This window comes from Simochromis diagramma, unplaced genomic scaffold (genome assembly GCF_900408965.1).
Source record: "Simochromis diagramma unplaced genomic scaffold, fSimDia1.1 OVJJ01000816.1, whole genome shotgun sequence".
In the NCBI taxonomy this organism is placed as follows: Eukaryota; Metazoa; Chordata; class Actinopteri; order Cichliformes; family Cichlidae; genus Simochromis; species Simochromis diagramma.
The window spans coordinates 18,722,089-18,748,265 of NW_024386908.1; the positions used below are offsets into that span (position 1 = coordinate 18,722,089).

Below are 26,177 nucleotides of genomic sequence, written 5' to 3' on the forward strand. Positions count from 1 at the left end.
GGTATTTATATATTAAATATACCTAAGAAATTGTAGCGGTGAGCTGCTTCATCTTGATCTTCTTCTAACAATCAACCACAGCCGTGATGTGAATTTGTAATATCTTTTGTAAACATTACCTCCTCCAGCAGACTCCTGTTGTCCTCCAGCTTCTCCTGTTGGCTGCCCAGAGGCAGCGAGGATGGATCATCAGACGGACTCCTCTCTTCCTGTCTCTCCACCACACGTGCTTTCCTTCTTTCACCTTTCTGCTGCTGCTGGATGATTGGCGGCAGGAAACAGGAACTGACAGAGCAGGAGGGAGAGTGATGAGTTCATATTTCAGCCCATCATGTCTTAATCTTGTTGAGCTGACAGTGCGTGCTGATTGGCATAGCAATTAACACACAGACACACACAGAAATTTGCCATCCTATCTTTGTGGGGACCCATGTTAATATCATGTTCTCAGGACCAAAACTGATTTTAAACATGAACCCTAAAAGCCAAGTCGGAACTCTCAAAGAGCCCTTTGAAGATTAAATCTTTATAAAAGAGCTAAACCTATTTTCAAATAGCCAAGCGTAACAAAGTAGATTAAAACTTAATTATCACCTTTTTTTAAAGTTTCATTTAAATGCTGTGAATAGTTTTCAGCAGTCCTGTCCAAAAATGTCCTGTCTGTCCGCAAACCTCCTCACATATGAGATTTCAGCCTCACAAAGACATATAGTCACACACGTACACACGCACGCACACACGCGCACACACACACACACACACACACACACACACACACACACACACACACACACACACACTGTGACAAACAAACTCCTCCATGTAAACCAGTTTCCATTCAGATTTGTTTACACAGTGGGTCTGATCACAGTAAAGTATCCCTCTGCCAAGGTTGTGCTTCAGTGCAGATTATCTCTCTCTTACACACACACACACACACACACACACACACACACACACACACACACACACACACACACACACACACACACACACAGTTATCAGATTGAACTGCCCTGACTGAGTTTCCAGGTCCTCTATTGCCAGCAGCAATGTTTCCATCCAAGTTTAGTTTAGATGACTTTGCTTTATAGTTCTTATTTTTTTTTTTTTTTAACCACTTTACTAACCACCAAAATCTAAGTTGTGCTTTTATTCTTTTGGAAATTTGAACCTTCTATTCCTATTTTTTAATCATTTTAAGTCAATAGTTAAGGCTAATCGATTGTTCATTTTGTGTTTTTAACGAACTATTTTATTAAATACATGCAGTATAAACGCTAACCCTAAACCTTCCCCAGTGTTCTCTTACTGCGTTGTTTCATGCAGATCATAAAAACAACAACCTGATTTCTGAATGAAATAAATCATAAATCATCAGCATTATTATGTTTCCTGCTAGAGAGATGTTGGACTCTAACTCCAATCCTCCTCCTTGTTTAGGATTTTATATGACTGTTACTTATGCAATTAAGAGGCCATTGTGGGGACATAACTAATGCAAGCTTATTTACAGGGAAACTTAAGTATACTTAATATTGCTTATAATCTTGATTTAGAGAGCTTATATAAATCTCTGTTGCAGATTTTGTTTGATGCTCAGAGTTCAGCTGTGGGTTTAATGGTCTGTTATTAAAAACTGAAAACATATCAAATTATGTTATGAAATGGAAAGCGCACATATACTCAACATTTACATGATATGCACTACTTTGCTTTGCTTACTGCTTTCATTAATCATCAGGTGGTGCGTCACTATGAATAGATAGATGGCACTGTCTGCTTCAAAAGATGCTCCAATGTATCCTCTGCTAAAGGAGGTAACAAAGGAAGCACACATGCACCTTTCCTTAGCATCTAGAGAAATCAAACAGCTCTTAATACAGATACTCCCAGGTCAATTTGCTCAGTTAGGAGCCTTCCTATGTGAAATGATGACAACAATGATGTGCACGAACGCACTACCAAGACTGTCCCCCTCCCCTTTTAGCCTCTCTACCTGCTTGTGTAATCCTACCTTTGCCTGGTAGCTTCTTAATCAGACTCGTTTGTTTCAGATCAATTTGTCATTTCCTGTTTTTTCTTTCTTTCTTTTCTTTCTTTTTTCTTTCGGTGGCGTATCTCTTCACCTGACCGGTTACCTGTGCTCTCTGCTGTCCGACTCCTCCTGAATCTGAGAGAGATATCGAGCTCCGATCCTGCCCTGCAACACACACACACGCGCATGCACACACACAGAGGGTAGAGTGTCAGTTAATTACATGTTGTCAGAGGACAGACGGAAGCCTGGAAAAGAAGGAGACAGTCAGTTACCGTGGTGACAGGAGACATCTGTCCATCAGTCTCCGGGCTGACAGACGACACCAGACACACACACACACACACACACACACAGAGTAGAGATTAGGTGATTATATCGGCTCAGGAATGCTACACCTGGTTTTTGTCTTTTTTGTTTTGTGTAGATTTACCTCACTGGTCCAACCAAATTAACCCAGAGAGGTCACTCCAGTCCTGAATGACCTCACAAGCTCTCAGCTGATGCTTTTGTTTGTTACCCAAGGCCTTTGAGTACCAGTCTGTATGAACTCAACATCAGTGTAATATACATTACAAAGTGGTAGTGTTAAATATGCAAAATGTAGATGTAAATTTTAACAGGTTGGGCCATCTTTGCAGCAACAACTGCAATCAAGCGTTTGTGACAACAGTCAATAAGTCTTTGAGATCTCTGTGGAGGAATTTTGGCCCAATTGTTTTGCAGAATTCTACAATTACAACAAGTCATACAGGTCCTCAAGTAGCAAAGCAGCCTTAGACCAGGATACTACCACCACCATGTTTGACTGTGGCTGTGATGTTCTTTTTATGAAATGTTGTGTTAGTTTTGCTCCAGATTTAATGTAACCCAAACTTTCCAAAAAGTTTAGCTTTTGTGTCATCAGTCCACAGAATATTTCCCCCTAAAACTTGGGGGTTCATCAAGATGCTTTTTGGTAATGTCAGACAAGGCTTTGTGCTCTTTTTAGTCAGCAGGGGTTTTCTCCATGGAAGTCTCCCATGGATGCCAGTTTTGCCCAGTCTCTTTTATTATTGAATTATGGCCTCCTGCATGAGGCATTGATCCACTCAGACTACTTTTGGTAGGCCGGTCACTCCTGGGTAGGTTCACAGATGTTCCATGTTTTCTCCATTTGTGAATAACGGTCTTTGTAACCCTTTCCAGACTGATAGATATCAAACACTTTGTTTCTCAGCTGTTTGTTTCTTTAGATTGTAACAGAATCTGTTGATTTTTCAGATCTTTAAACCTACTTCACTTTGTCACACAGGTTCTACTTAAGTAATCTAAGTGTGACTAATGAAATTGTACTCAGCTATCCAAACAAATATGGTTGATCACACTTAACTCGTGATTTTTAACTCAGGACCAGATAGGCTTGGATTATATTTTTCCTTTATTAATAGAGGGAATCATCATTGTAACTAACTGTTATGATATGACACTCACTTAATTCAATCTGCATTCAGTATCAAAATCAAAAGTCAACGGACCCATGCAGCAGCTGAGAGCTTAGGTTTTCTGTTTTCCTTATAATTTTTTAAAAATAATGTTCAATACAACATTTTTTTAAATAATGTATTTAAATAAAGAAAAACAACTCAGCAGATACTTACAATGTGCTGAGAGTCCATCTTGGTCCTTTGCTTTGTCTCTGTCCTGCAACTTTACCTTCCTCTGTGCAGCTGAGCTGGTTCACTCAGATGCCTAATTAGCTTGGTGTTTCTGCTGTACCTCCTCCACCTGAATTAGTCATCAGTGTGTGTGTGTGTGTGTGCTTTCTGCTGAACGAGCTCACATGGTCAAGAAACCAGATTCTCTTAAAAAATTATGTTCATACATACAGCACTTTGAATTATTCAGTGACTTTTATAGGTGGCCTCTACATATTTTTGATGAAATATATATTTAAATAATAAATACATGAGCAAGCATGAGCATCACTTTGAGATAGGATGTTTCTAATTTGTATTACTTTAATTTTGAATGCATCTCCTTGATGTTTGTGTTAGCATGTTTCCATCTTTCAAGTAGGAAACTTTCAGTTTTGCATTTTTTACCTCTGAGCTCGTAGAATTCAAGAGGAAAACACTTTTCCCAACAAAATGTGACCAGTCTGTTTTAGAGTAAATACACACTGCACGCTGGATTTATGATGGAGGAGCCCATTTGTGAAGCTAAAACTGGCTGTAAACATAAAGTTACATTTTTTACCCAATAGTGGTGCAATATAGAAAGTCAGTAATTACAAGGTTTGATTACAGGTTGAAGTCAGGACCACGTTTACACTATGGTAATGCATAGAAAGTGGCACATCCCCATAAACTTGAATGTTGAATATAAAACTTACAAATTCTAAAAACACTTAACATTATATTTAAATGATTCAATAATCATTTTGTAACTAAGTGTTACAATCCCTGATAAAACATTGCTTCAAATGGTGAAAGTCTTGAGGAATGGCACCCGGAAACTTTACCAACAGGACACATCGTTGTGTGCCTCAACTTCAAAGGGTGTTTCGGTCTTTTATCACAAGCTATTCTGCCATTTCCTTGGTTAGGTTTATAGATAATATTTAAATATTTAAAATGAACTTTTATTATTTTAGGAAATGATAATTACAGTTATAAACCAAGACAAGTTAACCCTATGGCCATATTTGCATTTTGTATGCGTAAACTAGGAGGATAGGAATGTTTGGCATTTGCCAGAGAACACCAAGATTGGCATCTTCGCCACTGGCGACCTGTGCTCTTCACAGATGAAAGTAGGTTCACACTGAGCACATGTGACAGATGTGACAGAGTCTGGAGACACCGTGGAGAATGTTCTGCTGCCTGCTTGTGTCAGCAGTTCCTGCAAGACAAAAGCATTGATGCTATGGACTGGCCCGCCCGTTCCCCCAGACCTGAATCCAATTGGACATATCTGGGACATCATGTCCCGCCCGATCCAGGAGTTGGCAGATGCTTTAGTCCAGGACTTGGGAGAAGATCCCTCAACAGATAATCCGCCATCTCATCAGGAGCATACCCAAGCATTGTAGGGAGGTCATACACGCACGTGGAGGCCACGCACACTACTGAGCCTCATTTTGGCGTGTTTTAAGGGCATTACATCAAAGTTGGATCAGCCTGCAGTGTGTTTTTTTTTTTTTTTTTTCAATTTTAATTTTGAGCGTGACTCACAATATGGACCTCCATGGGTTGCTAAATTTGATTTCCATTGATAAATTTTGTGTGATTTTTTTGTCTTTTTTTGTCAGCACATTCAACTATGTGAAGAAACAAAGTATTTAATATAAATTATTCATTCATTCTCATCTGGGATGTCGTGTGTATATAAGGATTTTTATATCTATCTACATTTTAACAGTTTCACAGACACAAGGAGGTAAAACTGTTCATATCAAAGAAAAACAAAAACAAATATTTGAGAAAAGGCAGAAAAATAGACAATTTAAAAATGCATATAGAAAACAAATTTTCACATGGCAGAAATGTACTTTCATACTTTTTTTAAAATCTCGATGATCCCCGCATGTGCGCCTACACTTATCCTGTCTGAACTGCAGTCACAGTAAATCCCATCTCTGACTCCCCCTCTCTGATTGGAAGATGGGTTGTTGTAATGCTTTTTATTTTTGGCATTTCCATGTTTGCCAGTCTGTGTAAAAGTTAGCACAAAACAAAGATATGAGTAAAATACATTAAACAATACAACGTCAAAGTTAATGTTTTCAACTTGTCGTTTTTTTTTTTTTTTTAAATTAACCAGCCATTTTTCTAGAATAACAAACCTGCCCCCCCCCCCCCCCCCCCCACCCACCCCCACCCCACCCCGCGAAACCCCCCAAAACAAAACAACCAAACATAAAAACTTGCAGAAGTGATTAGAGCATGCTTGGATTTCTCTAATTGTCATCTTTGCAGAAATAAAGCAAATATTCCATAAACATGTTTTTGTAATTTGTCTGTAATTGTGTTTCTAAAATTCCGTGCAGTGTCTGTAGAAGTAGAAGTGGTAGTCTGTGAAGAGCGCCCCCGCGTATTGATAGTTGGTACTGCAGTGTGCTTGACCCTGAAGAAAGATATTGATAAGCATATACATTATTATAGCCCAACAGTCTGTAGGATCCATGTTTCTGTGAAAATATTTATATAAATAACATCAATAATGAAAATTTCTATGACAGGCAACATAAAATAAAATGTTTTATAACACTAATGTTTCCATCAATGTTCTTAGTAAAAGTGAGGATTGTTTAAATAGTGTTTTCATGTTCATGCAGCAAGAAGAGGACTGTGTGTCTTTAAGGTTTCATAACCAGTGAAATGTAGGACTTTTATAGAAGAAAAATTAATAATTTTTGGTGTCTTACAGCCACTGTTGAGCGGAAGTGATACCAGCTTTGATAAAGGCGAGCCACATGAAGAGGCCATTCATGTTCCCCCTGCCGAAAAAAGGCCAAAAAAGGTCAGTTACTATTTATTCAGCAAAACCTCTAATTTTCAATGGAAACAGTAAAAAAAATGTCACATTAAGGTCAGAAAAACAATTATTTGAAGCTAATCCTGAATGAATGTTTTCATGATCAGTTCTTTGTCATTTGGGGAATTAGCCCATAAAAGTGAAAAATGGCCATACCTACTCAGATAGCAATTAAGAGCCTGATTGCTGCAACTCATCTGCCAGTTCTCCTCCTTGATAAGTGTAGCGTGGGCCACTGATGCCCACACTACACTTGTCATGAACCATAAGAAGTCTGGCTTGTGACATTTGGGCCAATTGATACCGAAGTGCTAAAAGTACCCCAGATTTTATATCTTTGTAAGACTGGAAGGAATATTAGTAAAATTCTTATTTTGTCTTAAGAACCTAAACCAAACTCATCACTTCATATTAGAAGAAAGAAAAAGGCTTCAAACTTCCCCAAATGAACTAAATTCATTCCCAAAGTTAGAAGTTCGAAATTATTCTGAATTATTGATGAAGCTTTACTTAATTTTTGAGAATAATTAAATGGTTTTTGATAAATATAATATAGTTTTTAAGAGACTTAGTATTTAACTTTAAAACAAGGGCAAAATCAAACAATTTCTACAGCTGGGTTGATTTTCATCAGCGCTGCCCTTGATAATTACTTTGACAAGGCTGAAAATTCACTCAAAGTAAGTTTCACAGATCCAGATAAGTTTATTTCTTCTTTTTTATTCCAGAATCAGGACTGATTCATTTCATGCCTCAAAACTCACTTAGTAGAAAGAAAACCTCGACATAAATGTAAACGTATGACAAAGTATTCGTATGTTTGGTCTTCTGGACAGTCCTCTGTATATCAAGGTTTAAGTGTTACTGTGATTAGCATGTTGTCATCCCACTGTGAAGAAAACCTGCCACACATTCATTATTCATCAGTGATTGGCCCACACTTCCTGCATTATTAACCGCCACAGTGACTGAGTTAGTGAACTGGAACCTCAGCGACCTTCAAAACAAATTTCTGCCTAACTGCCGAACAACCCAGGCCTGATAAATGGAAGAAAACTGATGAATGGATGGATTGATTTTGACCAGCAATGTCCCAAAAAAACGATGAAAAATGATCCATTAATTTGCATCTTCACACAGGCTTTTGTGTTTTAATACACAGCGTCACAGTAAACAATTAGATATTAAACACATTTCTGTATTGTCTCATATTTATAACATACACATAGTAAACGGTAATAATAAAAAAAATAAATATATATATATATATATATATATTATTATTTTTTTTAATTTTCATGAATTAGAGCACACCATTCTACTTTTTTTTTTTTAAGTTCCAAAGTCTGGATGAATTTAATCTATTAAAACATTTTTTTTCAAATTTCATGTAAATGATAAGAAGTTATACTTAATATTAACTTATATTCTTAAAGATGAAAAAGCCTTAAATTAATGAAAAACAACGAGGAGATTCCCTTATTTTAAAAATGGCATTTATGTTCTAAAGAAGATAAAAGCTCAGATTACAAATAAAGAAAAACCCTGTTAATTATCCTATTGTTTTGTGTGAAGCTTTTACATTTACATTTATATTTGCATGCTGTATATAAGTGACGTTTAGGGAAACCGATTATTGATTCTGACCTGTGTATTTGATGGGTATCTGCTGTCAGACACAGCGCTGATATCCAGCTGAGCAGAACAGACCGTGGACTCATCAAAATTGCACAGATGGACTACCAACTCCTCTGTAGAGCTGCATAAACCAGACACAGATTTATATACACAAACAGAAAATAACATTTATGTCAATTTATTTCAATATCGCATGTAAATTGGCATTTGAAAATCTATAGTGTCATTCCAACATTAGCAGATAAAAAGGGAATAGATTAAGCTTAAATATAAATAATAATAACAATAATAACAAGAATAATAATATTAATAATACATGTTTTAATAGCATGTGTGAGTATATTAGGATACTTACTTCATGAGCAGGGTTACTTTCATGTTGACAGGAACAAACTCACTGACAGGAACTCTGAAGATGTATCGACTGGGGCTTAAAGGAAACAACAGAAGTATAACGTTATTTATTTTTAGTACATATTTAATTAATAGCACGAGGTAGCATGTATCATTACTGAGGACCTGCCAAAATTTAATTGAGATTTTACTGGCATTTAAGATTAAAGGTCTTTTTGACTTTGACATCGACATCCACTCCACATGCACAGTCAAGCATTACTGCAGCCTGTTTTCTTAAAATATCATTTAAGTTTATATGATATGATGTGATGATAAATGTAAATCACGCAGAACTTTACTGTCTCAAGTTTAAATCTCTCTTACAACAAACTACCTTTTCACAGTCTTCTCACTCTTTTTACAAAAGTGTCTCCTTGCTAAAGATCTAAGAAGGACGTCCAGTAGATGGAGACAGTTACATCACAAAGGTGTGAAAACTTTCACTGTGGAACTATTTTGCAATAATTGAGTCTATATAAAGACAGTTAGCGTTTAACATAGTGCTTTAGAAGAGAGTGACATGACTCTCAAAGAATCCTATAGTGAACTTTATGGGAGAACTCTGCAACAGCAAAGGTAATAATAAGAGCATTTTATTTGTGCATGCTTTTTAAGGCACTCAGGGACACCTTACAAGCAATTATATACCAAAATCACAAGCATTACAGATAAAATAACAGTTGGCAAGCGCCATAGAAATAAAATGTTGACATAGGAAAACCTCAGCAGATTTTTTACAACTTGCTGGTGATAGAAGTATAACAAGGAACTCCTTAAAATTAAAATTTACGAGATTTGAAAATAAATTTTGCTAGTGGTTCTCTACATGTTCATATTCATATTCCGTGACCACTGAAAATAAAGGCAATAGTTAAAATGACAGCTCAAAGGTGTAGAGTGGCCAAAGAAGATTTTGGGAGTGCATTCTTTCTTTGTTACACCCACGATCCACACAAAGAATAAACAAGGGCCACCAATTTGCCCACGAGCTGCACTTGGAGAGCCATGGGCTTAGGATGAGATTTAACCCATAAATGTTTGATATTGGGACAAAGTCCACTTTATTTGGCTCTCATGGTGAATCGGGTTATTTAACAAGCTCGCAAAAGCTGAAACACCCTTTTTACAGCAGTGTTATCAAATGAAGAATATACTAAACAGTCTATAAACTGCATACAATCACAGTGTGTTTATGTTCGCTTTCTCTACTTACCCACATTCGTCTCTTAGGCAGTATTTTCTGTCAATCACCAGCTGGCTTTCTTTGATCGTGATAGAATGGATAGTGGTGTTCGTCCCTGATAGAAACAGAAAAACAGATGTATAATTTATTTATATTTTTTTTAAAGAAAAAGAACAAAGAAAATCATAGGAGCATTACTGGTGTCACTCAGACTGCAGTTCTCATGCAAGTAAATGATGATAAATGAAAAATTATGAAGTTTATGACCAGAAACAGCATTCAAAAATCCAAGTCCAGGAATTCAAGGTTCAAGTTTAACATGTAATAAACGTCCTTTATTTTAGTGGACTAGAAACATTAGGCAATGCATCATCTTCCCTGTGACCCAGTATATACTGCTGCTACATGCACTTATGAAACCTCATGCCAATCAGGTTCAGATCAGGCAGGGCACTCACACTCCAAGTCTCACTGTTATTGCCCAAAAGACTGTTCCCCAACCCAAAACCACAAGGAATGTCATGGACATCAAGAAAGGGGAGGAGAGAGAGGAGGCTACATGTGAGCAAATAATTTAAAAAATGGCTCCTAGGAACATTTGGTGTTGTTCTTACTCTAGTTCTTGCATTAAGTTACATATTGCAGCAATAGATGGCAGAAGAGCAACCACCGCCCAAACACTGTGGACCCACGAACTGGTTTTATATTGGTTTTCTGGGTATATTTTTTGGCTTTTTCTCTGCTCATTTTTACTGTGTAAGATTATAACTTTCAAGGATTTGGCTCCCTTCCTATTCTAGTACATCTACATGGAAGAGAGATAAACGCATTGTGGCCAGCCTCTCTCCTCTCAAGATTAGCATAAAAAAGCATAAAAAATCCAGTTATTTACTAAATGCATGGATTAGAGGCGAGCTGCTGATAACATTGTGACTGAAGGAGGAGGGCTTGACGGCTAGGCCACGCGAGCAAGCAGGCCTTCAGAGGGAACACGATCGGCATCAGCGGGACTGAAAAGCAGCTGGAGCTGGGAGGGTCTCCTCCCTGACTCCATCCAAGCTCTGTTTGCCTTCTAAGTAATACTGATAGGATCAGAAACCCGGACTATTTAAACAGATGTCCCTATAGCCAGTTTTGGCAACTGAAGATTGATCCACCAAGGCATCTGCTTACAATCAGTCCACAAAGTATTAAACCCCTATGGCTCCTCCTGTGGGACCAGAGGAGGATTGAGCCATTTGGTGCATTCATGCTGAACCCAGAGGAGTTGCATGCATTAAGACCCGGTGTGCTCTGAAACCGAGCCCTCGCCCACTGTCAGGCCCAGGCCTAGGCTGGGGTACTAGTATCCCTGGTCGAGGTGAGGCTTCATGAATCCTTGTTGAAGGATCTTTTGAATAACACTTTGTTTTTCCCTTCTAAGTTAAAATCAGTCAAAGATCTCTCAATAACTTTAATATATGAATTGAAACTATATAAAATTTTACTCACAGTCTCCAGCACTTTTCAGCTGTCCATAAAAATCTTCAATGTTTTTTTCTGAGGAGCAGAAATATCAAATGGTGAACCAAAAATCAGTTATGATGAAATATTTTTTTAACGTAAGCAAGAACTAGAGAGTGAAATAACTTTACCTTTCATAACAGGTATTTCTGTTGATTTGGAGATGTTGATGTTTGAGTTAGTGGTTCCCTCTGTTGATGAAGGGCAGCAGTACACCTTATCACAGTATAGCAGATCACAGAAGTCCACAGCAGGGGGCCAGAGGCCAGGAGTACCAGTTGGCAGGACTGGAAGAGATTTATCGTATTATTACTTTGTTTTCTCTGTTGCCACTGCTATTGGAATTCAGAAACACTGAAAAAGCTCTGAAATAATTTAATCCGAGTATTTAGGTGAGTGTATTTAGGTCTCTATCTGATCTCTAAATGCTTATAATACTATTTACACCATTATTTGTCTTTGTCTTTTTGGCTTTAGACTCAGTGTTAAAAGGCATAACATTACCTGTGCTGGTCCATGATGAGGTTTGCAGAGGAGTCTCAGTGGTATTACTAACACACAAAAACATAAAACGTGTTGGTTAACATAACAATGATAATGCAGACAAGCTAACAAGTACTCCATTTCACAACTTTTTAGCCCCCTTCATTTTCATTTGTCATTTCAAGGGGTAAATAATGCTGGAGCTTGCCAAACAAACAAACTTTGACACTTAAAAATAGTCCAAGTTCTATCAGCGCCAATAAAATGATCAGTGTGGTTGTCTTCCCAGGTGCTATAATAAAGTCTGGATATTTAGGATATTTTTTGCTTTACAAAGTGAAGTAGAGTTATCGGGAAGCTAGCCAACTAATAGAAATTTGAAGATGATATATTACGTTCTGACCAAAATATGTATAAAATAACTAAACTGTACAGCATTTCTGTCACGATGGACATGAATGAAGACAAAAAACAAAATACCAGTTATGTTTGGAGGGTTAGTTAAGGGCCATTTGACATATGAGGCTACCTGGTGGCTAGTTACGGAACAATGGCAAGGCTAACGTAAGAGAAGAGGGTAGACTTCTTCTCAATAAATGTCCATATTGAGACAAATGTCATCATATAGCATAAATGCGTCAAAAACAATCAGAACAGCCAAGAGAATCTCACACGAATCTCTGAGATGACCTATCTACAACAAGAGGATAGTTATTGATCTGTTATGGTGTGGTTTCCATTACTTTCTCTGTGAAAGTTCTAAAATCCACTGGAAGTTTAACCAGCCTGAGAATGATTCTTTTGGAAGTATTCAAATAAATGCACAGTAGGTTTCAAACAAACAAAAACAAAAATGCCCTGCACATGAAGTGACCAGGTGGAGGGGGCTAGCAAAAAATGTTTGGGAACCACTGCCTTAGTGTATCTGAAACAACATATGTAATGATGGTGATTTGGAACTGTTTCAGTGACGAGGAATCACTATGAAAGCTGTTATTGTTTACCTGTTTCCAGGAATGGTTCCAAAATCTTCCTCCTTCACGTTAACTAGGTATAGAGTGGTGATGGAGATGACACTGCAAACACAAACACATTACAATATAGATTTTCTTTCTTTCATAATTTAACATACCATTTCTAAGTGACATCATATCTCACCAGAAAGCCATAGTGGCCAGCAGAGAGAAGACGCTTATCTGGAAGACTTTATGCCGCAGGCACCGTCTGTATTTGTGACTTTTCTCCTCCCTTTGCACTTTTTCAGTCTTACATGCATCAGGTATTGATATTGTCGACATGCTGCTGTGTTTCTGAGGTCTCCTGTTAGAAATAACATAAACACTGCTTCATTTTCAAATCACAGAATAAATTTTCCAAAAAAAGGAAGAAAATTAAAACTCTACTCCTGCTCCTGAAATCCATCCCTCCACATGCTTCTTGAAGGATGGAAGATAGAGCTCCTTCAAGATTATAACAATAAACTATATTTATTTGAATAGTGATGAGTGTATCCATGACATTTAGCAAAGTTAAGAGGTTATTTTGTACAGAGGTGAACGACAGTCCTTCAACTTTCTACAGGGATATCGGCTTAAGGTACTATATACATTTCTTAAGATGCCTTTCAACTAGCCCAAGATAAGACCTAAAGCTATAGTAACTGATCCCTTGGATGTTATATAATCTGTTACCTGTGGTGATTTCTTGTCTATTAATGCCTTTCAGTGTTACCCACAGTAGCCTTCAGAATCTCAGTTGTCCTTGACCTGTGCTTTGCACTGATATAGTACAGTAATGTTGCAATAAAGATTTCATGAGTCATTTTCCATGGTGCTATATACTTTGTAGTATGACTCTGCCTTTAGACATAACCATAATGGAGTTATTTTAAGAGAAATTATGAAATGCATCCTTTTAAATATTAGATTTCCTTTAAAGGATGCATTTTATGATATTGTAATATTCTGTTTTGATCCATTTTAGCATTCAACAACTTGTGAAATTGAACTCATGAATGTAACAGTTAAGTGGTTTGCTAAGACAAACCCTTTCACTTAGTTGAATGGAAAAGGTTTGCTTGACATTTTTGCAAATTTATTAAAAATAAAGAATACAAATATTACAAGTACATACATAACACTCAAAATTGAGCTCAAGTGCATCATGTTTCCTCTGATAATCTGTCAGATGTTTCTGTAAGTCATTTGGAGTCCACCTGTGGTCCAAGAAATTGTTTGTAGACCTCTAAGATAGGATTGTAACTAGGCACAGATGTGGGAATTGGTACAGAGAAAGGTCTGCAACACTGAAATCTCCAGTGAACACAGCGGCCTCCATCATTCAAAAACAGAAGAAGTTTGGAACCAACAGGATTCTTCCTAGAGCTGACCACCAGCCAGTCTAAGTAATTGGCTTAGAAGGACCTTAGTCAGGGAGGTGACCAAGAACTCAAGGGTCACTCTGACAAAGAGCCTTTGTTGCTCTGTAGAGAGAGGAAAACCTTCCAGAAGGACAATCATTTCTGCAGCACTCCACCAATGATGATGAGTGGCTAGACAGAATCCACTCCTCAGTAAATGGCACCTGAAAGATGCTCAGACCATGAAAAACAAAATTCTCTTTGACTTGAATGCCAAGTGTTTTCTGGAATAAACCAGGCACTGCTTATTACCTGGCCAAAACCATCTCTACCGTTGTGGTGGCAGCGTAATGCTGCAGAGATGTTTTTCAGCAGCAGGAAGCGGGACACTAGAAAGGAGTAATGAAAAGATGAATGCACTGTATAGAGAATTGGTGAAAACCTGCTCCAGATCACTCTGGACCTTGGACTGGGGTGAAGGATCATCTTCCAACTGGACAGCGACCCTAAGCACACAGCCAAGATAACAAAGGAGCGGCCTCAGGACCACTCTGTGAAAGTCCTGGCCAAGCCAGCGCCCGACTTGAACCTCGTTAAACATTTCTGAAGAAATCAGAAAATGTGCACCAACACTCCCCATCCAACTTGATGAAACTTGAGAGGTTCTGCAAAGAAGAATGGCAGAAACTGCCTAAATATAGGCGTGCAAAGATTGTCCCATCATACTCAAAAATACTTGTCAGCCATTTTACGCTACTCTTTCAAGAATTCTTGAAATAGAAAGACTACTTCAATTTAAGACTGAAGAATTCACTTGGATGAGTGACAAAACATTTCTCCCACTGAAAACACAACATCCAGATGAACAAAACGAAATTTCAGGCATTTCCTTACCTGGATGATTGGGCATGCAGCAAAACATTTCTTAGGTTAACTCTGTCTAATATTAGATTTTGTTTGATCATCTGAAACATCTGTGAACAAGTGTGGCAAATATGCTGAAACTAAGAAACCAGGAAGGGGTCAAATGCTTTCTCATACCACTGGAAGTGGTTCTTCCATGGCTAGGGCTGTTTTCCCTGATAGACACAGCATTTGGTGATGTGCATGGCTTCAAGACGTCAGACTGTCATCAACTGCAAAATATCTTTATCGAAGCAGAACAATCCTTATCGGTTTGAGCCTCACAAAATGAAAACTGTGTATGAAAGCAGCTTAACACAGTTTTGTTGAATCTCCTAAACCTGAATTCTTCACACAAGAAGTGTGTGAAAAAGTGTCATTCTCTGAATACATATGGATGTAACTCTAAGTGATAGATGGATGAAGGTAAATACCCAGTGGATCGTAGGCTACCCGTCAGACTCTTCAGCTTTGCCAGTCGACGGTTCCAGACCTCAAGTTCGTTGATACGAGTTTCCAGGTTGTCAGTGAGCTTTGACAGCTGCTGCACTGCGCCCACATTTTCCATGAAGATCTGCTCCTGGAAGAGGAGAGGGAGGGCATTAGTGCTGGTTGCTAAGATCACTGCAGGATGTAGTTGTCAGGCAACCATTATACTTTCAAAATGTTATCTTAAATGTTTCTTCTAATGACAACCATTTTTTTCCTTGTGTTGTGTGTGCATGCAACCAATGTAAGATTTGAAAATCACTAAAGTAACCTAAATTTGGTTGTATTTGAAGAGTAGCATAAATGTAGAGTATCAGTAAAAAAACAAAAAAAACACACACAAACACACACACACATATATATTTATTAGGGGTGCAACAATACACAAAATTCATATGTAAGCACTTCTTACCTTGTCCACCATGAGGAAGTTATTAATTTTCTCTCCATCAGAACAGATGACATCTCCAACATCTTTCACTGCAGAAGGCAGCAGCTCTTTCACCTCCTGAGCTATAATACCTAAATATCAGAAGACACATGGATAAATATAGTATATATATATTTATATATATATATTGATATATTTTTCATATTATTTTGTTATAGTATTAAAATCCATATTTTTGGGGGTAAATTTACTGGTGTATAGAGCTTGACCCAAGACTAGACGACTGGCTACCCAAAGGGTTGCTTCATAAAGTGTCTCATGACATGAAGATGGTCACCCAAGTGTTGTGTTCTTATCACCACATTGTTGTCATCTTGTCACCAAATGTGTGTATGGTGAATGCAGTTGTAAGGTCACAATTTGGTGCTCAGTTGATTTGCCAAATATATAAATATATATAAATATTGTGGGATTTGTACAAAATATTTGTAGACACCATATTGATGTTGGCACTCGCAATGCCCTAGGCAATGTTTATGAAACGTTTCATCAAGATTGGGCCACTCGTCTCAGAGGAGAATAGAAAGATTCAAACATATGGTATGATCAGCATGATGAATTGCAGCACCTGTCTGGTGGGTGTGGTCTATTCCCATTTTGGAAGCAAACTCTGGTTTATAATCAAACTCGACTATCTTCATCTGATTAATTCTCTTCAGCTGCTGCTCAGAGTCGACCTAATAAGCAAAAAGAGGAACACATTTTTGGTCATTTTTAATGTGTAAAGTCAGAGGGACAATAGGACAAACAGAATTCAGCTGAACCACTGAATAAATGCCAAAGACATCAGTGGTGGTCTTTAAGACATTGCCTTTTTTAATTATACTAAAACTACTTAACTGTCGATTCAGATTCTGCAGATTTCTGTGCTGATGTAGATACTACTACAGAAGACTAGAGAGTCGAACATCAACCACAAATGAAAAAGCTACCTGCTACAAATGGACAAAACTCATCATTTAGATATTCAGATAATGACATTTTTTTCACCTGCTGTATGTTCTCCTTAGCGCGACAGTCAGATGGCTGCATGATGGTGCCCATCACTTTGGCGTTACCGCAGACAACCAGTGCCTCATCAGGGGAGTCGGTGTTGATGCCCACCCGACCCTGACACACCAAATCTTCCTGCACCACTCCGCGCTGCCACATTGTGTCCCCATCCGTCTCAAACTGACCAGGGTTAGACGCCTGTGGCAAAGATTTATTTATTTTTAATGGAATCTTAAACTTTTTAATACTGTCATTGAGTTATTGGTTTATCAATTTTTGGTTCATAGACGTATTCTTTTACCCTGACAATAATCTTCTCCGACACCAAAGCTGTCAGGGGAAAACTCTCATCTTTGACTACAGCATACAGACCAACCACCATCTGAAAATACCTTAATAAGCACACACAATTATCACTGTTATGTACTGCTGTTATGCCTTCATTAATTTTTTTTATATTTATACATTTACAAACCTCTGGTCAGGGTTTGGTTTGCCTTTTTTTCGCATGTTGTTGGCCGTCGTCTCGCTGAAGTGCAGTCGGCCAAGTGTTACTCTGGTTATTTTGCCACCGGGTAGACTGACCCTGGAAGTTTTGATAGCATTATGTTTAAAATGCTGTATTTGCCACATTTTTAACTGTATCATCTGCCATTTGGTAGTCTAGATAGCTTGCCAGAGGCTAAATAATTTGACAACAAAGGCCTAAATCAGATCAATCCATCCAAAGTCTTCTGCTTATCGAATTCAGGATAAGACAGTTTTGGTCTTGAAAAATGGAATGTTCTAAAATGCTTTTCTCCTTCAACACCCAGCTGCTTTCTTAAACATTGAACTGCTGTACATCATACTGGACTGTCTTCCATGAAGACAATAAGGCTCAAACATTATTCAGGCAAAAGAAAAGCTTTTCTACAGTAGTTAAGTCATATGTATCTGGTCAAAAATATGGACTTTAATACTGTTACATACCTGACTGGATGAAAGGGTTTTTTGCTGCGGTCAGGTTGAGATTGTTCAATGGTCACAAGGTGACTTGGAGTTTCCAGCTTTGATAAGAAGGAGACAAACAAACATTACACAGATGAGTAATGTCGGAAAGCATACTAAGTATTCGCATGTATGAATTGGGTGGACAAGACCAAAGTGCTGTCAAAGGATGGTAGGAACAAGATTTTAGACCTGAACACGGCAGAAATGAGCTACAAGAGCATCAGTAAGAAGCTTGGTGAGAAGGTGGCAACTGTTATTGTGATTATTTGGAAATCAAATAAATAGAAGATGACCATCAAATGTCCAGAGTCTGGAGCTCCATGCAAGAGGTTGCCTCATGGATCATAAGAAAGGTGGTGGTTTAGTCCAAAACTACAGGTGAGCAGTGTTGGTCAAGTTACTTGAAAAAAGTAACCAGTAACTAATTACTGATTACTTCCCCCAAAAGTAATCCCGTTACTTTACTGATTACTTATTTTCAAAAGTAATTAATTACTTAGTTACTTTTTAAAAACACAATTTACAACCTGAATAGGTGATAAAGCGATAGATCTTTCAGCCCAGTTCTACTTTTTCTACATAATCCATCATACAAAATGTAATCAAATGGAAAAGTCCCTTTTTAAAACTTGTTTTATTAGTTTTAATCTTTTAACTTTATGCATCAAGCAAAAATTTTATTATATGCACCATTCTCTGACTGGAAGAAATTTGTTTAATATTTAAACCTAATTTCTGCACATTCCAGCACATAAAATAATTTTTTTTGTGTGTTTACACTCACTCTTTCAAACAGATGCAAGTAAAACACAGCAGAAAATAAATATCATCAAAGACTAGCGGTCCTTTTGCTCTATTTTCACCTGTAAAGCAGGAATAGGGTAGGCGGAGGTTTACCCTGGTGCAGGTGTGCCGCAGCGGTCAGTGGAAGAATCCGCGAGTTTCTCTGTTAATTTCCCATTACGTCGTAGCGCACTCGGTGCTTGCTCGGAAGTTTAGGGGGGTTTTTTTTCGCTGTAAAAAGAAGTTTTCTTCCCACGCACAGCGGACACTAATGTTTTTGTCACTTTTTATGGAATCAAACTCAAAGTAAGGTCAGTACTTCTACGCTTTAAACGCTGCACGCTCATACTCTCTCCCACAATCGATATGTTATCCATTGTTGATCTGCCCACAGCTGTTGTCACTAACATGGCTGTCATGAGACATTCTCGCGGAAAAAAAAAAAACGGTTTTAGTAATGCAGTAACGCAGCGTTCCTACGGGAAAGTAATGGTAATCTAATTACCGTTTTTGCAATAGTAATCCCTTACTTTACTTGTTACTTGGAAAAAGTAATCGGATTACAGTAACGCGTTACAAGTAACGCGTTACTGCCCATCTCTGCAGGTGAGGAGTTTATTAATGATCGCCTCTGTCAGTGCACCCCAGGGCAGCTGTGGCTACAATGTAGCTTGCCATCGCCAGTGTGTGAATGTGTGTGTGAATGGGTGAATGACTGAATGTAGTGTGAAGCGCTTTGTGGTCCTTAGGGACTAGAAAAGCGCTATACAAATGCAGGCCATTTACCATTTTTTTATCTAAAAGCAAAGCACCATAATGGACTGAAATCTTGCAGCGCCTGCAAGGTCTTTGGCATCAACTCGACTCACTGTGTTTGGCAGAATGGAGGTGGGAACATAATACTTTGAGGCTGTGTTTCTCCTACGGGCACAGGATGACTTCACCCCACTGAAGTTATCTTGTACCCTTAGCCTTGTAATGTTCATTGGCCCCTCAATGGAGTTTCACCATTTTCATAGAGTATTATTATGCATGTAAACCTCCTTTGATTTAAAACTAATGTTTAATGTCTGCATGATTATTTTTCCTTCTCTAACTGAAAGTAAATCTATACACACCTTAACCCCGAACACTTTTATCTGGAAAAAGTCGATTTCCTGTGGCCCGCTGGCCGTTTTGATGTACTGTGGCTCTGCATCCACACCAATGTGAACAGTGACCTGAAAGTGGTTCTTCTTTTGGCAAACAAAGGACTCGTCAGCTGTGGAGTAGTTGAAGCCTTTATCTGTATCAACGTGGTAGGCAGGAGGAGACCTAAAACACAGTGATGCTGGTAAACCATGTCGTAGGTCAAGAAAGGCTATCTTTGCAGTAAGAGACTGGGTTGATCCTTGACTCACAGTGTCTGGTAGTTGCTGTCGTGCAAAGTGCTCCACTGTTCTGGCCTGTACTGTTCCCAAGATAGTAGTTGATAGGATCCCACACCCATTCCACCAACACTTGCAGTGCTCCCCACACCACCATGAGTTCCTTCACCATCAGAGCAGGAGGTGCCAACTCCTGCAGATGGTTCCTCAGACTCTGATCTCCTCCTTTTTTTCCTCTCTAAGGTGCTGAAACAGGAGAAGACAGATTCAAAGCTCCAATGGAGTGCCACAGGGCTTAATCTTAGGTCCACTGCTATTTCCTTTTTACATTCTTCATCTTTGTGGCATTTTTATGCCAATAATATGTACACACACATTTTTATATCAATAACAGTCTTCTGTGTATACCAATAGCAACTGTAGCATACTATATCATGTGACTTAATGGGATTAAATTCTAAATGTCAAAAACTTTCCGCATTTCAACAATAATTTAATATTTATTTTAACTGATCAAACTCCATCCACTTGTTCCGGCTGTCAATCAGTCTAAATTCAAGAATATTTTCTCAGCCTTCTTTTGCAGACTCACTCTGTCATTGCAGAACTGATTTAAAATGTAAGTAATTCAGGACTGTCTCTAAAACACATGCCATGCCTTCTTTATCTTTATGGTTTGGATTGTATCCCATGGTTTCTGTTACCTTGCTGTCAACTTTTAGGACTATTTCTTCAGACTGTCATTTACATGATAACAATTCCACCTATTGTAAAATAAAATGACCACATTGTGACGTCATAGCGTCATAAAGCTGAATATCTGCTTACCAGGTTTGTAGTGTGGAGGCAGAGCCCAGCATATGGGTTGGAGAGGGTGTGGTTAGATTTGGGAGCAAGCCTGGTCCAGTGCATGCTGTGGTATAGGTGTTTGAAGGTGGTAAAGGTGGAGAAGGAGGTGTGGGTGGGGTGTAAGATTGCGAGTATTTCTCTGAACTTAGATAGCGTGATTGTCCAGGTGAGTTATGTGTGTGGTGCTGCTGCAGAGGAGCAGGTGGTCCAGGTGGTCCAGGTGGAGCAGGAGGGGCAGGTGGACTCCCAGACTTGATATAAGTGTTTGTGAGTCCCAAAATACAAAGCTGATCATGAGTCAGCTCACTGAGGTTGGAGGGGGCAGGCCGTCGACCCTTAAAGTGACAGGAGGAGGAAGCAGCAGATGCATTTGTGGGTTGAAATGCCTCCTGCGTGGTTGGCTGGTTGGACCAATAGGACGACATGTAGCGGAGGTTCCCTGATTAGAGAAGAAAATGTCTTACAAAAGCTTTTTTGTTTCACAAATTATTTGTGATAAAACATGATTATTATGAGCCTCAAGTCATTGTCATTTTTATATCTTGAACAATTAGCACAGATGTGCATGTGCCTGATGTTTGGGAGGTCTCTTTGCTGGCACAATCATCACAACAAGAGCAACCAGTCACTCACTCCCAAGGTAACAGGTTTGTAGTTTTTTCACACATAACGAGGAACATTACACTTGTTGGAATTAATAATTTGTACTAGATTATTAGATTACAAGTGAAGAACGCGTCTGCAGACTCAAGGGGCTATTAAAGTTGTGCGGTGTTGTAATTATTATTTCTGTTATGAATAGCTATCAAGGGGTCACCATGTGTGCTTGATCAGGTTTGCTTTTCAAATGTTAATAAAACCAGTGCTCTTGTCAGCGTGCGGTCTATGGGAGAAAGGAATGTGAAAAAATGAAATTTGTTGTCTCTTAAAATGCAAATATTGCATATAAAAATGCATGTCTGATGTCTGTAAATGGTACCTGGAATCTGTGCAGGTGACCAGGCCTCTGAGCCCGAATCAGGAGGAGACTCAGGCAGCATGCTGGGAGGAAAAAAACAACATGAAGAGCAATTCTTATTCATATTTAATATAAGTGTTTAATTGTGTTATGCATTTACAGCCTTCCCTTTGGTGATAACCAACCAGCTGAACACTGACTTAATGTTTGTTGTCTAACAGAATCTCCTCCAGGGAGAAATGATGATATTCATATTTAGTTCTGCAGCTTCAGGATGAGCTGTTTCATGCAGCAAAATGCGAGGAAACCTTCTGCACCTGATAGTGAACTTTGTAACTGAGATATATTCAAATGATTATCAGGCAATTAAAATATTGAAATACAGTCAGGACTGCATTTTATAGACCCTACATCATAACTGTAGGGTCATGACCCGAACAGGAGGAGAACTGAGTTCATGCTGTCAGACAGAAATAAAATCAGATAATTGTACCTCAAAGCCACTCTCAGAAAAATACGCAAAAAAGTACAAAATTAGAGAGGTATTAAAAAAAGGTTCCTATCCACATTAAAGGACATTTCAAATGTTTAAACCTCCCTTTTCACCTCCAAAAGAGCAACAGATGTAAAACATGATCTCAAAGTGTCAATGTGTCTTTGAGGGTGACTCTTACAAGCTGATGGGGTCCACATCGTTGCTGAGGTACTGCTCCAGCATGCTCGTGTCAACCGCGACAGAGCTGTCCAACACACCGCTCACATCCTGACCTGAACACACACGCACACACACACACACAGAGGAAATTACAACGACATTTTCACAGTCGTCACAAACTCAAGCCAAATGTTAAAGAGTTCAGATTTTCACCTCCAGATTTTTATCCTTCCATTACAGTAGTTTTGCATGATCCACAGTTCACAATAAAAGCCATCCTTCCAGCCAGCCTTACAGTTTAAGCCATCTTTCTCTGATTGACAGCCCCTCATAAACAAGCAGAGCTGCGTGGCTGAAATAACCGTGTTAGGAATATCTGCTCTCTATGACATCAAACAGACCCAATAGTATTTGAAACTCTGGTGATGTTTATCACAAGTATATGAGCTACATGACAGAAAATAAAGAAAAGCATAGCAGAGGCATCGTAATAATTTGTTCCATTATTTATCAAAAGTCCCTTTGATATAATCAGTGGTGTTGAATAACATCCAGTTTCACACATGATAAAGTTCACCTACACACACACTGATCAATAATTTTTGATTTTATCAGCTTTGTGACAATATGGAACTAGATAAGGTACTGTACATGTGGCCAGTTAACCTACTGACAGTTGGTAGGTTTCTATTTTTAGGGTCAGACTAAAAGTGAAGGCTAAAATGAAATAAAACTCACAGACAACAATGAACTGCTCAGATTTTCAGGACTCTTTTAGATCATGGGAATGTTTCTGTAGAAATCCTTAAGAATTTCTGAACTGTCCTTATTGAGGATCTTAACTTCCCAGTAACTCATCCAAACCTTCTTCCAAGCTCATCTTTAGAAGTCCATACAACCCTCTTAATAACAGGTTTATCAAGCGTTCCTGGAACTGTCACATTACCAACCTTAAAGTCACCTCACAAGAGAATTTTATCCTGCTTAAAGACATCAGCACTTTCACCGGAAAATCCTCAACCATCCTTACGGATTCTCACAGCACGACCCACCCCTTAAATCCAAACCTCAGGCTTTCACTCATTCTGTGATATTCGCAGGTGACATGCTGCTAATGTTAGGAGGATATCCCACCATTGAAGAACTGCTGCAGCGCCTCGTTCTCTCCCAGGACCTGGGCTGGCAGCCGGCTGGCTTCAGGATCCATGCAGCACAGTAGGGGGCGCTGCAGTGGCGGAGCACGGGATGAGGAGAAAGTCCAGCAGAGCTCTTCACACTGAGAATAAACAAAAACGTACATTTTTATTGAATTATTATTATTTTTACCAGCACACACAACAACAGGGCGATGATGAAAATGAAAAGATGTTAATAACCGCTGCATGTTGACGATGTTTGTGCAAAGCTTTTTTGGCCCACCGTCCAAGAAGGAGGAAGGGTGCATACAGACTTACATATATGCATGCATCATTATAGTGAGATTAAAGAGACAAAATGTGATCACAACATAAAATACTTGAGGCTGAGCTCAAACTGAAAAGCAGCAAAACTTGAAGCACAGACTGTAAATAACCTGCTTTTTGGAGTGTTTTGGTTGTCGCCATGTTGGTGTTTGGAGCTAGAAATGACTTGACTTGGAAGACAGGATGCAATGCCACACTAGGAGCTACTGGTAGACTGCTTGGTTAGTGAGCTGCATACATGAATGTTGTGATTGCCATCAAAGACAGAAGAAAAGGCAGATTGTTTACTTGTTTACCACACACATAGATCCTGCCACACAGATTAACCACACAGCAAGGGATTTTAGTTAACTGCACCATTCAGTGTGAAAAGGCAGCTGTGGCTCAGGAGGTAAAGCAAATGACCTGCCAGCAGAAGGTCAGATCCTGAACACCAAATTGCTCTTGATGCTTGTCTGCGTGTGTTTGAGAGACCATTAGGTATAACTGTGTGTCAGTGGGTGAATGTAGTTAAATGTGCTTTAACTGCTCGGGGTAGAAACTCATTTCTTTACATTTAACAAAACACACCATCGTTCCCGACTTTAACCTTTATCTGTATTTGTTGTCTGAATCACAGAAAGCAGTCACGCCCACCATCCACGCTATGTTTGCAGATGAACCACAGTCAGGTGGACATGTCAGTATCTTAGAAAGAACCACTGACTTCTCTTCATTGGCTCCCTGTTATTGAGTATGTTACCAAACAGACAGACACCCTCTCTACTTGTAAGATTAAACTTAAAACTTTCCTTTTTGATAAAGTGTTTAGTTAGCGCTGTATCAGGCGATCCTGAATCTGACCTGCATTTAATCATTACTTGTTAGTAATCTCTGGCTCTCTTCCACAGCATGTCTTTGTCCTGTCACCCCCAAATGGTCAGGGAAGACCACTGCCCGTACCTGAGCCTGGTTCTGCTTGATGTTATTTCCTGTAAAAAGGGAGTTTTTCCTTCCTACTGTTGCCAAGTGCTCATAGTTTTCTCTGCATTATTGTATAGTCTTTTATAAAAAGCACTGTCAGGTGACTGTTGCTGTGATTAAGTGCTGTATAACTGAAACTGAATTGAATTAAAGCTGCCTGCTTTAACCTGTTTTTTGTTTTAAAGATGGACAGCTGCTCCATCTAATCACCTGCAGGGAAAAGGCCTTCTTAGAGAAAGCCTATACACAAATACAGCATACATCCATTTATGATTGCTGTAATTATGTATTTATAATTTCAGTTCATTCATCAACTTACTCTGAAAATGGTTAAAAGCAGAAAAGTGAGAACACACTTGATTTGTTTTTATTGGTAATGCGTGTCTGACGACACCTGCAGTCAATAAATCACCTGAAATGTCCTGTTTAAACAGCTCAGATCTGCTGGGACATGTTTGTTCAAACACACCTGTCTGCAAGATGGCCGCCAGTCAGCGGTGATTTCAGACTTTATCCAAGCTGCTGTCTTCAGGTACAATCCATGTGTAAGGACGGATTCAGTGTTCCATGTTTCAGATCCTCAAAGACTCCCCAAAGTGTCCACCGTTCCTCGTCTTTCTCTGTGTGTGCAGCCGAGGGAAATCCCTCCTTTAAAGAATAAAAATGTTTTCTTGTGGTTGTATGCGGTGCTGTGTGGATTGTCTCTGTCTGTCAGCTGGACTTTGAGCTTTGAACAGGAAGAGGCATTCGCACACCTGACAGAGGCGGACATCCATAAACCAGCCAGTCATATTCTGGAAGCACACGCATGCCGAGCCTCTCTGTAAATGTTGCTGTACTTTCTTTCTCCTCATCACCTCGTGATGTTTCACAGGGGGAATAAAAAAAGTGTTAACAAGCTGAATGAAAGCATCCACACATCAGAGGCTGCTGTTTCTGTCTTTGCTGTGCAGAAATTCAAGTTCGCATTTATACATCTGCGAAGCTGAGGGTGTAATGTGTGATTAAGTGGTTCGGTGTGAGTTTCAAACAATTACATTTCTGTACTCTGATAAATATTCCCTCCGACACACCACACGTGATCTCTTTATTGGCTGTTTGGCTTCAAACGTCAGATTCAGACCGCAAAGAGTCGATAATTCAGGGGTTTGTGGGGCGTGGTGGTGGTGTGACTGTACCTGCAGGCAGAAAT

General features: G+C 38.9%; 1 protein-coding gene across 1 annotated transcript; it reads right to left on the reverse strand.

The window, feature by feature from the left end:
• Window positions 1–5,938: 5,938 nt before the first annotated feature.
• On the reverse strand, window positions 5,939–25,698 carry LOC120735580 (myelin regulatory factor-like protein). Its single transcript, XM_040035012.1, has 24 exons — window positions 25,455–25,698; window positions 23,694–23,835; window positions 22,579–22,672; window positions 21,926–21,987; window positions 20,926–21,385; window positions 20,131–20,343; window positions 19,849–20,044; window positions 17,927–18,003; window positions 17,430–17,540; window positions 17,256–17,346; window positions 16,952–17,152; window positions 16,530–16,638; window positions 15,923–16,032; window positions 15,456–15,601; window positions 12,918–13,079; window positions 12,764–12,835; window positions 11,781–11,827; window positions 11,408–11,563; window positions 11,265–11,312; window positions 9,804–9,888; window positions 8,550–8,624; window positions 8,204–8,315; window positions 6,447–6,518; window positions 5,939–6,145 (listed from the first exon to the last, which is right to left on the reverse strand). The coding sequence occupies exons 2-24, from the start codon at window positions 23,764–23,766 to the stop codon at window positions 6,053–6,055; spliced, it is 2,865 nt and encodes a 954-aa protein (XP_039890946.1). The 5' UTR covers window positions 23,767–23,835; window positions 25,455–25,698; the 3' UTR covers window positions 5,939–6,052.
• Between the last annotated feature and the right edge of the window lie 479 nt (window positions 25,699–26,177).